Raw genomic sequence first — 12,667 nt, forward strand, 5'->3', positions numbered from 1 at the left:
GTAAAAAAAAGAATATAGAGCACTTCAGTATTCCATCAGACAGGAAAAATATTTTATTGAGTTTAATACATATTCAAAAACTTAAAAGCTACGAGGTAACCGTTATTAAATTGTAAAACAAACTTCCAACTTATATAAAGAATCTACTTACAAATTAAGACTAAAAATTAATCTGATTGCCAACCCTGATTACAGCACGAAAGAATTCTTTTACTCAAATTTGGTGCGTGTGTATAGTCCTGATTCAAAACCAGTCTCTGTTTTATCGGGTTATGTTTTACTTACTGTAGCAATAGTTTTGACTACAAAAAGCGGTGCAATTTCCCTGGCATTGGAGGAAGTAGACAAATAAATGCTTTGTAAATGCAACAGGACAGCTAAATTAATTTCTTGATCATGTTCATTTGTAGAACAAAAAGTTGCTTGATCAATAGCATAATCAAAAATCTTGGATAGACCATAATAAAATATATTGTAAATCACATACCTAATAAATGTCTTGTCAATAAACTCGAGAAAACCTCCCCACTTTGTAAGGTAATTTTAGAGTTTTGTTTCCAACTTTTAACAGATAATTATAAAATTGTTCTTCATGTACATTTACTTTCATATTTTAAAGCGTTTAAACACTAATAACAAACTTCCAATGAGGGTAAAGTTTTTCATTTAATAACCAATTGATATACTAAACAAGTACTAGGTAGACGGTGAAAGCAAGTACAATTTATCTTATGAATATTTCAGTCAACTTGATTATCATTTTGTTCCAATATGGCAACCATTCAAACTTAATTTTTATGGCCTTGTATAGTTAAAATTCTGTATTTTTAAAATAAACCATATTAATTGTTCACTTAAACCATAAATATTTCCAACTTTTATAAAATTTAATTGCTATTTTTCTAAGTTCATCTGGAACATGCTTAATAATTTCTGTAGCAATATTTCATGTATATACTGTAAACGGACCCTCGCATCAAAACCCATTTTTTGCAATTCTAAGAATCGAAATAATCTGAATAGGTCTCGATACTCTTGGTTAAATAACGTTTAAAACACAACTCTGTATCAAGGTGTGTCCGTCGAAATGTTGATTTGAATGTTTATGTTATGACTTGGCTTTTGTTGAAATGTTTTTTTCAAACTTGTGTCTTAGTTAATCATTCACTGGAAGACAAAGTACAACCACAGTGTAGGCCTAAGGCCGCTCAAAGGGTCAAGGGGATGACAGGGAAGCTGTTCCAGACGCTAGTTTCACGCTGAAGCAGGAAGCGTGATAAAATAACACAACCACAGTCTATGCTCACTTTTAGTACAATTTTGAATTGCAATAAAATATGCTCCTTAATAAATATTGTACTTTTATAATGTTACTGCATGTAGAAATGACGTTATCATATTTTAATTTTTATATCAACATCGGTGGATAGGACGTATGAGGGTTGGATTGCTCATAGTGCCACTATTTCTTTGGGATAGCAGAACGTTTTTGAAGACACGTCTGGTTTGAAAAATAATAATACACCATCATCCAATTTTGAGAAGAGACGTTTTACCATATTCTTACTAAAATAAACATCAGATATCTTCTCTAAACACAATTCTGACAATTCCATTTCATATGCCTACAGGAGACTAAAATTATTTTAAATGACGGGAAAGACAAAATTATATAAAAACTCTTTCAATGGAGGAATGACCAAAGCTGCAGCGGAAGCTTCAGAACTTGTTATCTGAATAAGACGGCAATCAGAAGATAGTGATAATTTTAGTTGAGGTCTCATAACACTAACTTAACTCTCCAAGCCCAGGTCGCATGTCTGTTTTATAGGGATAACCTATAAAAATATCGGCACTTTGGTATTATTCGGAGGCTACTCCGTCCCTATCTACTATTTGTTATTATACTATATATATATGTATGAAAAATATCTCTACACACGTATGTAGAGAAAAAGGAATGATTTTCTTATTTTGGCAGAAGTGCGTAATGGCACCAGCTGAAGGTCTCACTGATGATCAGGGACATTTCAGATCGGTACTTTTCCGATCTCAGCACGTACTAGATCGTCCAATTTTTCCGACGTGAGATCACGTTGGACGACTTTCTGAGGTCGGGAAAGTACCGAACGGAAATGCCCCTGATCATCAGTACGGGCTTCAGTGGCGCCTGCCACTCCGCACTTCTGCCAAAAGAAGAAAAACATTCCTCGAGACAGTATCCACATTCAAGCTCAGATCACGTGAGCACTCGTAAAGTTTAACTTTAACTTTGGTAATACTAGCAACATATTTATGATATCCTAATCTAAACCTACTTATATTCGGCAATAACAAATAGTAGATAGGGACACAATGGCCTCCAAATACCAAAGTACTAATATGCCTCAATATTATTTTTGCCATGGACCCATAACTTTGAGATACCATTTTACCTATTATTTTTAGCAAAATTTACTAAAAATATTAGAAGCATAAATAGCCGATGCCTTCCAAATTACACTTTAAAAATGTTAATCTTTAGTGTTGGGTAACATTTGAAAAGAATAAAGTGTACGATTAATGAAGGGCCCTATGTAGTCTCCTTACCATCTGAGATCAGCTGATGCTTAGGGTCATTTATTAATAGCCCAATAGCTTGAAAACTAAGAGACCTATTATTCAGGCAAATGATGCTATTAAAATGATGCTTGTTTTTTTTTTAGTTTCACTGTGTTGGTTGAGTGATTAACTGAAATGGATTAAACTGCAATGGTACAGGTGTTATACAATTGAACGGGATCTTGAAATAAATTATGAAACAATGGATTTTAATTACTTTAATTATAAATTAAATTACACTGGAAGGATCACCAAAATATTTTAATCACACAGATAATGTTATTTATAAATGAACATTTATAATAACATGATAATTATGGGTAATGACTATTATTTGTAGTACAATTACTGATGTCCGTCAGTTTGAAACTTAAAATTATGAAAATTCAAAATAAAGTACTTTAAAATCGTATCAGTTAAAAATTAATAAACTATTCATTCAAGTTCTTCCACAGTTATACAACAGATTCAACCAAACAATTATTTTACTTAAGACAAAATTGTTTCTCAAGAACTGGTGATTTGTACAACTAGGAACATATTTATTGCTACATCTTAAAAGAAAATCTAACGTTTTATCAATTGTCCTCATGCCAATAAGATACTTGGTATTTAAAAATCCTTAAATCACAATTTCAAACTTTGCCGTTATTTCACTTGTAAGCACAATAATTGTTTGTATGTATACAAATTTAACGTACATATCAATTGTACAAAATGTAGAAAAACCACTCAATCTTTTGGGATGCATTATCATGCTGAAAGCTTGAGACAGTATCCTATGATACGTAGAATTTACAGACGTACATGTTAACATTGTCTAAATAATTACGTTTCTCACTGTGGTATTTGCTGGTATGCTGTTGGTATTTGGGAAGAGTAATTTTCACCAGCTAAGTGGCCTGTAGTATCACTATGGTAAAAGATCGGATTTTAGTTCACTGATCTATAGTTTGGACCTTTTGTCATAACAGAATTTGTCATGTTCTCTGTATTAAACAACAGTGAATCCAATCACATGGTGACCTCTCAACGATTTTAAAAAATTCCCTTCTCATTTATACAATTTAAAATTTCTTATTCATTTTCAAGCAAACATCAGCAATTATAGAACTTGTTTAGAAAATGAGTGTAAATAAGTCTATTTACTCTTTGGCTATCATGCACAGTCAAGTATCATCAAATATTACTACATAGGCTCTGTAGAGAACACACTGTACATCAATACGATACTATTCTTGCTATAGTATGATGCTAAAACTTGGCTACTCAGTGTCCAACATTCGCAAGGTCTTGTTGACCAATAATTTAGGATTTATTGGTACAAAGCAACATAGCATGAATGAATGAACGCGACAAACAAAGATGGAAGGTCTTGATGCAATGGAAACCATTGCAAAATAGAGACAAAACGTGGTGAGGAATAAATAATAACGATACAAAAAAAAAAACAGGTAGTTGATGCAGCAAACAATCATTACAAAGTTACAGTGGTATAAATAATGAAGCTGCACGAATAAACCTTTTGTTGCAGCTAACTATTCTGTCAGTAATTTATCCTTACCGAAGTAGTCAAAATACTGTCATCATGCCTTTCTTCATCACCAGCATCACTTTCCGACACTTTTTAGGGTTGTTCTATGTGGAGTACACTGTCTTTCAGAGTACTTTTTCTTTTTTAAAGAGGCCGATTTCCTTTTAAGCCTTATTCTGCTCGTTCTCATAGACCACAGGCCTGTGTGATGATCTTATCAAACAAAACAAGGGGGATATGCATTACAGGACAAGGTCGATGTACTGATAAGTGCGATGGTCACAACGAGGATTTGAACCTCCGCTTCTCTAACTCAGATCCAAAATCTTAAACCACATTGGCACTTCCAAATACTCTGCTCCAGGTGCAGGTTTTGAGGATGATTATAACAATAATGCAACATCATGGCATACTCTTAGACTGGCACAAGTGTTGTTGCCTTGTAATTATTCAAATACCTTGTAGTTGTACCTAACAATCATGTAACATTCTTGTTCTATTGAAGCTTACCTGACCATAGAAGAGTTTTTATTAGCTATAGCTGCCGATGAAAACTGCCCGGACTGTTGCAGTTGCAAAATTTAATGGTTTGACACTTTCTCTGCATATTTAACGTAGTACCTACATGAAACATGATTATGAATTTTACTACTTATTGACTATATTAATGGGCACTTTTGCACCAGTTAACGTTTTAATCAACGTTCATTAAGATTTTAACATTTAAGAAAAACACGTTTGCTACCTATAGAGGAATCTGCATTTACACCTGCTGAGTACAAATTCTTCAACACCAAACATATTTCAATCACTATGAATTTCTTATAAAATTCACAGTAAAAGGTATGTCTGTTATATGACTGTGAATGACTTGTAATGTGATCTGAACAAAGCAAGTTTCTTCTTACATCAGGTGAACACAATAAAGCTTTGTAACATACATTTTGATCATACAATTCTTTTATGTTCTAAATTCTTCATAACAAGTTTACGTCTCATGATTAACAGAGGTTAGTCAGATTTAGCGAACAAACAGGTCTTAACATGTCGATGGTGTCCTCTTACCACTAGCTGCACTAGAATCAGTTAAACCTGGATGTAGAAAGTTTTCCTGTCACAGAAAAATGCTGATCTCACTGTAAAAATATCCTATACCCCCTAGAGATTTATGTTCTTACAGTTCTGATGTGTTTGCGTACACTGAACATTACAACTTACAGGCAATAAAAGATTGATAAAACATACACAAACACATAAGAAAAACTGAAATATAATGCTATACGCTAAAAAATTGAATATCACACTATGGTCCTCTATGTACTATATAATTTTAGAACCACTTAAGTACAAACTGCATTAACATTTAAAGCTAAACAACTGTTTATTTGGTGCTTAGAATAAAATTAGACCTGCTATAAATCAGTTGCCAACATTAGCTTTAACTTAATTTGTTTGAGCAAACAAACTCATTAGTAGTTTTATGTGTTGAAATTGAAATCTTTGTTGATCTGGAAGAGAGAACAAATTGAAAGATAATGTTATCAATGTTTTTCCAATAACACAATTGTGGACAGCAATAACATTAATTGGCTTGGGGAACATTATCTAAACAGACAGGAATGGAGTAAAATTGACAAATTGTACAATAAACTCATAATTCTTGTAAACATACTGACCATTGTTGTTATTGTTACTTAAGTCATAGACTGTGTGAAGTTTGTAGATTCAACAATTTATAAGTTATTTATTCATATTTAGCAACTCAACCATAAAAAAAAACCCAACAAATAAACTTCTTAATTATGTGAAAAAACTGTTTCAACAGGTTTTTCTAAACATTTCCATTTTTCTGACACACAGTGTCAGAAAATTCAAATACCAAATATTTGTAATTATCACAAATAAAACCTGTACTGAAATATTGCTATGTTGGTATAAACAACCATGGAACACATAAACTTCAAAGCTCCAAAAATAAAACCTAAAACAATTTGCCACTTTAAAGATAATTATATAGTTCTAATAAATAATAAAATAACAAATTTATGTACAGATTTTATTTGATGTCAAAGTAACAATTTTAACTTCTCAATCATTTTAATTTATTACATTATTCAAATCTGACGACACTATGTGGAAAATACAGATGAATTATTTAAAGTAAATTTATGATCAGGATTCTCTCTAATTTGAGATAATTTTTATAAAATATATTTATCAGTATATCAAAAACTATAAAAAGCAATGATCATACTGCGTGTTTTTCATTTATCTTACAATTTCTTCCATTGTAATAATATTGTAAATATTCATGTATAGTCCATTGTTTTGTTTTTGTTTTTTTTTTGAGTTATAGACAGCCCTCATTTGCTTAAATTATATTGTATTATGTTATTTTAAAATATCACAAAATCAATATTTTTAATTTGAAAATTCACTTTAAAAAAATAACTTACCTTTTTAAAGTAATAACTTTTATTAATTAAAAAATTACTTACTTTTTAATTTAATAATTGCTATTATCTTATTGTAACAACAAAACATTTAGTTTTTCTCTTCTGTTCTAACAAACAATTGAAACATTAGCTAGAGTAGTGGACATTTTTAAATGCAATTCAATCTCTAAATCTATTTATTTTCTACCTAACTAAATATACATAATACATACACACTTAAATAATTAATAGTGAGTTTATAAACAAATAAATAAAATAATGTTTCATTACGATAATAATGATGAAACAGAGTAGACAATGTAGGCTATAGCAAAACACCACATGATATACTTATGCAGTTACCAACGTCCTGTTTCATTACAACTAATACAAACAATGCTATTATAAATAAGTGAAAAACTGAGCTTGAATAATGGGAATGTAGTGGAGGTTAAAATAATCAGTCATTGTTTAGCTTACGACAGACATATACACTGAGACTACACACAATTTGAACATTCACCCTCTGAAGCTGTGGCCTAAAAACGTGTACGCAGCACTTAAAACACAATCTCTCACTATAGTCAACACACTAATATACACATCACTAACGGTTTCTATAAAAATTTTATAGAACACATTTTAAGAATCTAGACACACTGATATGCAATTTCAACAATACAACAACTATCTAATCTTTTCTAATGGTAATAATCAAAACATCTAGAAATTTCTAAAATTGTCGTTTGGAAATTCAAATAGATATCTTGCCAGAAAATTCTTCTACAGCACAAATTATCTTCATAATTATATCCGATTACACTTTGACAAAAGTTTATACGTCTAATTTTTTTCCACTAACATAAAGAAATAAAATACAATTTTAGGCCAATTCGTTCTAATTTTATATTGGCAAGATAAAGCACTGACATAATACTACAGGCTAATCATCTATCTATCAAGCCACCATTTGATTTCATCGACATATTGCGATTCTACTATCATAACACACTTTTAATATTTCTCTTTGTATTCTTGCCTACACATTGAAAAGCAACGGTAACAAATCAAACAAGCCATGCTTTAAATTCCTAACCTATAAAATATGACAACAAAACAATATCTTTTTATTTTTTGACTAATGAAAACAACAAACAGTGAAATGTATTCCTGCCGACCGTACAGTAACGTCTAATGAAACCGTTTAACATTAAAATATATTTATTTACATATTTCAACATCATGTAACAACCTTGATGATTGTTGATCCCATAGCTATTTGAGGGTTGAAAACAACGAGAAGCCACAGCTGAGGGGGAGTACACATAGGAAGTGGGGAGAGGAGGGGAGGGGGTCACACAGGGGGCACTTTCCCGGGGGCTGTTGTCCGTGCCATTGGTTGGGCATTATCTACTAGTTGTGTTGCGTTCTGTCTCATTTCTTCAGCTGATGCCCTGAAACGGACCAGAAATAAATTTATTAATCTTAAACACTATTTGTTACTTTTCTTTTGCCGAACACACACAAATATAGACTCTACATGTACTGAAACTTAGTTATGCATATTTCATACATCTTTGTAAACTAAATATTGGAACACAGACTGCGAAGTATTTTGATTCAGAGACTGGAAATCGCACAGGTTCATAAAGAAACAAAGTTTACAGAACACAGAAGAAAACTGACGCAAACACAAGTAAAAGAAGCAGAGATTTAAGAAAAAGAAGGATAAACTTAATTTGTGGTTCTGGACATACAAGTTTATTAGTATAAAAAATATTATATATATATATATATATATATTTATTTAAATTATACACATATATATAATTGTAATAAACATTGAACCACAAAAAGTACTTGCTCCGCCTGGACTCGAACTCGGATCTCTCACTTGCCGGGTGAATGTGCTACCATTACACCACAGAGCCTTCACTTTTTTACGATTCAATTATTTTGTATTTGGCCGTTTCTTTCACATATGTGTTTAAATAACCAAACTAACATAACGCCGGAGTCTAACTTGGCCTTTCTTGGACAGATCCTCCTCTCCTTAGCGTTTGTTGAGCTAAAGGGTAAATCTTCTGAGCGCACTCTCAAATAAGCAATGATCATCTCATGCTATAGGAGTGATCCACGAACACACACTAACTAGCAGTAACAGAGAGACCTAGGAGTCTAACTTGGCCTTTCTTGGACAGATCCTCCTACAGCGTTTGTTGAGCTAAAGGGTGAATCTTCTGAGGACACTCTAGAATATAAGTAACGATACATCTCATGCTATAGGAGTGATCCATGAACACACACTAACTAGTTCAGTGAACAGCTGTGTTACGTTAGTCTCTAACAATCATTGATACACATTACAAATGATGTCATTTTTGTTTTAAAACTTATTTGCCAATTCATAAGTGTTTAACTACTGTGAAAAATTTAACATTGCATGGAGGCTTGATGACGAGACAGGACGAGTAATTCGCTGTTCATTTTAATATAATTATTGACATCTTTTTGGAAGATCAGTGGAAGAAGTGAATGTGTATAGGACAAATCATTCTATCTGGGCATCGCTGTGACATCGGTGTCGTACGTAAACCTCTAAAATATTAATAATATTGACTTCTAATTATACACGTTTGTTTGAGGTTATGTGTAAAAACGTGTTTCTATAACAGACTCTTGACTCTGAGAAACTCACTGTCCTGCATTTAGCCCAGTCAGGAGTAGTTGACCTTGACTGACGCTCAGTTGCGCCACTGACTGATAACAGCGGATAACAAGAGAAGCCTAATCTTCCTTATCAACACGCACCACCACTTTATTACGCTTATTTATTGTTGAACGTTTATGTCCTCTTTGTCTACTGTCTCCTGTCTCCTGTGTCTAAATATTTACCACGTCTGAAGTCTATTTATCATTGTTCGTGAAAACTCATTTTATTTATTAACTTATTTATTTTTTTAACTTATTTATTATATTAACTTATTTATTATATTGACTTATTTATTATTTTAACTTATTTATTCCATTAAATAATTTTCATCTGATTTATGAAATGTCATTTAAAATTGAACACACCACCAAAGGAAAACCGTGCATTGTATACGACGACCATAAATATAGACATTTTAGAGTATTAAAAAACGGTGATGTGTCCTGGCGTTGTTTGGGGAAAACCTGCAATGCATCAATTAGGAGTGACGCCGAAGTGACGGTGGTTAGTGTTACCAACGATAAGCATACTGGACAACACCCTGTCACCCTGAGACGTCTGTCTGCAGCTGCTTCACCGACCCAGTCTCCGGCATCGCAGTCACACACCCTCGCCACACCACTCAACACCCCCCTACCCGCTCCTTCATCACCTACCGCACTGAAAACCCCCTCGACCCCCGCCTACTGCATCACACCCATAGCAATCTCTACAACTACTTCCTCTTCATCAACTCACCCGCTTTCTGACCCAAATTCATTAATACCCACACCTTCACCTGCCGCACCGACAACCCCCTCGACCCCCGCCCATTACAACACACCCACAGCAATCTGTACAAACACTTCCTTTTCATCAACTCACCCGCTTTCTGACCTCGATGCATTGCTGCAAGAAAATACACTTCTGAAGGAAGAAATAAAACGCCTACAGACCGAACTAAAATCCATATTAGACCATGCTATCGAGTCAGACCAGCGCCTTAGTCTATACACATCCGAAATTTTTGCATCCGCAACTTCCCAGTCATCAAACCCCGTAAAAACCAACGACGGTGCAGTACAGTGCGACCCAATCCCTCTAACCACCCAAGAAACTCAAACCCTTCCTGTTTCAATCCCAGTTCCTGACCATAGCAATGAAATTATAGACAGTTTAAAAACCACAGTAGAAGTATTGGAGGCTGAAGTTGAATGTTTGAAACTGCAACATACACAGTGCGTCTGCAAGAATCCAAATGAAACCTGGAAACTCGTAAAACAAAAAAAAAAACAAAAAAACAAACAATCCATTTCCTGTCCTTAAGCACCCCTCGAAACAGTGTAAACCAGGTAATTCACAGCCTCCTAACCCACCTAAAGTTTCGAACCTGACACCATTTTCACCATCAAAGCCTACCAAAATTTCAATTAAATGTAAAAATAACAACCGAAAACCAAAACCTCTTCCACTACCTGTATCTAACCCCATACCTTTCGAGTCGGTTGTGATCGAGGGAGATAGCCACGTCCGCCACATCGCTGGAATGACATCCCAGCTCCTCTCTCGACGCGTTTCTGTGACAGGGGTCTGCAAGCCTGGGGCGAGGCTGCTTCAGATCACCTCATCCCAACCTCAGCCGGTGACGAAAGGGACTCGATGCAGCGTCCTGATCGCCGGAACCAATGACCTTGCGGCCGGGGAGCAGCGGAATATATACGACAACCTGGAGAAGAGGATCACGTCCGTAGCTTCTCACAACAGGCTGATTGTCGCCACGCTGCCCCATCGTCACGACTTGCCCTCTACGCACGATATTAACCAGCACACCGCCCTCGTGAATGCCTATATAGAAGAACTGGCTGCTAGGCACCACATCTCTGTCCTAGATATGAACAGACTGCAGCGGAAGCACTTCACGAGGCACGGGATGCATCTCCACACTAGAGGGAAGTGGCAGCTGGCCAGACTCGTCGTGGAGGCTCTTGGCGGGCTGAGCGCCTCGACTGCTGCGGCCAGGAAGGCTGAGGTTGTTCCTGACACCCTCACTGCTGTCCCACCAATGCTGCCGCCGCCGCCGCCGCCACCACCGTCACTGCCGCCGTCACTGCCACCGCCGCCGCCACCACCGTCGCTGTCGCCGTCACTGCCACCGCCGCCGCCACCACCGTCGCTGTCGCCGTCACTGCCACCGCCGCCGCCACCGCCACCGTCACCGCCACCGTCAGACTCTATACAGTTGACTCCAGAGCCCCCGATGCCGACTATATCTTGTGACGACGCCGTGAAGGAAGATGAAAGAAACGGCCCTGTTGTCCATTCTGCAGCTTCAAATTTACAAGAGCAAAGAATTGAGACTGTTTTTTAGGGACCCCTCTTTAAATCAGCGGACAAAATTGGCAAAGAATCACCATCAAAAACGAACAAACTCAAAAATTTACAAACAAATTGAACTGAAACTGCTTCATCAAAATGCTCAATTCGCAACCAACAAATTGGAAGAAATTCAACTTATGTGCGAGGATCTCAAAACAGATCTTCTTGTTGTCACTGAAAACGGTTTCAACAGTGATAACATCGCACTGTGCAAAATTCCAAATTACAAATTGGCTTCCGCGTACTGTAGACCCTACTCCAAAGGAGGAGGGGTTGCTATTTTTATAAAAAAAAATTTCACGTTTGCCCCCTTTCCGATCCAAGAATCACTCGAAAAAGATTATGAAGCAGTCGGAATCAAAATTCAAACAGACAAATCAAAATTAGTAGTGATCGGAATATATAGGTCTCCCAGTGGAAACAAAGATATTTTTTTCTCAAAATTCGAACAATTACTGACAGACCTGATTGATCAACGTCAGGAATATGTCGTGATGGGGGATTTTAACATTGACGCGTTGGACAACACACACCATTCCACAGTTCGATTAGTTGATTTACTTAGGTCATTCGACCTGGAGTTGTTAGTCAAAACTCCGACGAGAGTGACGGCTACAACCCAATCAGCTATCGACAACATCATCACCAACCATCCAAGTGTCGCGGTGGCTGTGGTAAACACAGCTATATCTGACCACTACGGGCAAGAAGCTGTCGTCAGTGGAATGAAACTTGAAAGGGAGCCCAAAATTAACCAAACAATAAGAGACACAAGGCCAGAAAACATCGCTCACCTCAACTCTTCCCTGTCAACAGAAAAGTGGAGTTTCCTTCACTCTTCTCAATCTGTAGAGCAGCAGTTCAAAATATTTAACAACGTCCTAAATTTCCATATTAACACATGCTGCCCTACAAAAACGATTAATATTTGCAAAAAAACGTCAAAAAACAGATGGATCACAAAAGGTATTCTGGTCTCGAGAGAGAAAGTGAAATTTTTCTCTGAAATTAACAAACTGTAATGAAAAT

At 35.6% G+C, this 12,667-nt stretch overlaps 1 protein-coding gene across 2 annotated transcripts in view; it reads right to left on the reverse strand.

Moving 5' to 3' along the window:
- Nucleotides 1-6,461: 6,461 nt before the first annotated feature.
- Nucleotides 6,462-12,667, reverse strand: part of LOC124364204 (calcium channel flower) — a 43,384-nt gene continuing 37,178 nt past the window's right edge. For both annotated transcript variants that reach the window (XM_046819514.1, XM_046819515.1), the window contains one exon: nucleotides 6,462-8,024. Coding sequence is in view for 1 of the 2 variants with exons in the window: in XM_046819515.1 (XP_046675471.1) it covers nucleotides 7,925-8,024 (100 nt within the window). In the remaining variant the exon portion in view is untranslated. The remainder of the gene's footprint in view (nucleotides 8,025-12,667) is intronic.

This window comes from Homalodisca vitripennis, chromosome 6 (genome assembly GCF_021130785.1).
Source record: "Homalodisca vitripennis isolate AUS2020 chromosome 6, UT_GWSS_2.1, whole genome shotgun sequence".
Taxonomy (NCBI): Eukaryota; Metazoa; Arthropoda; class Insecta; order Hemiptera; family Cicadellidae; genus Homalodisca; species Homalodisca vitripennis.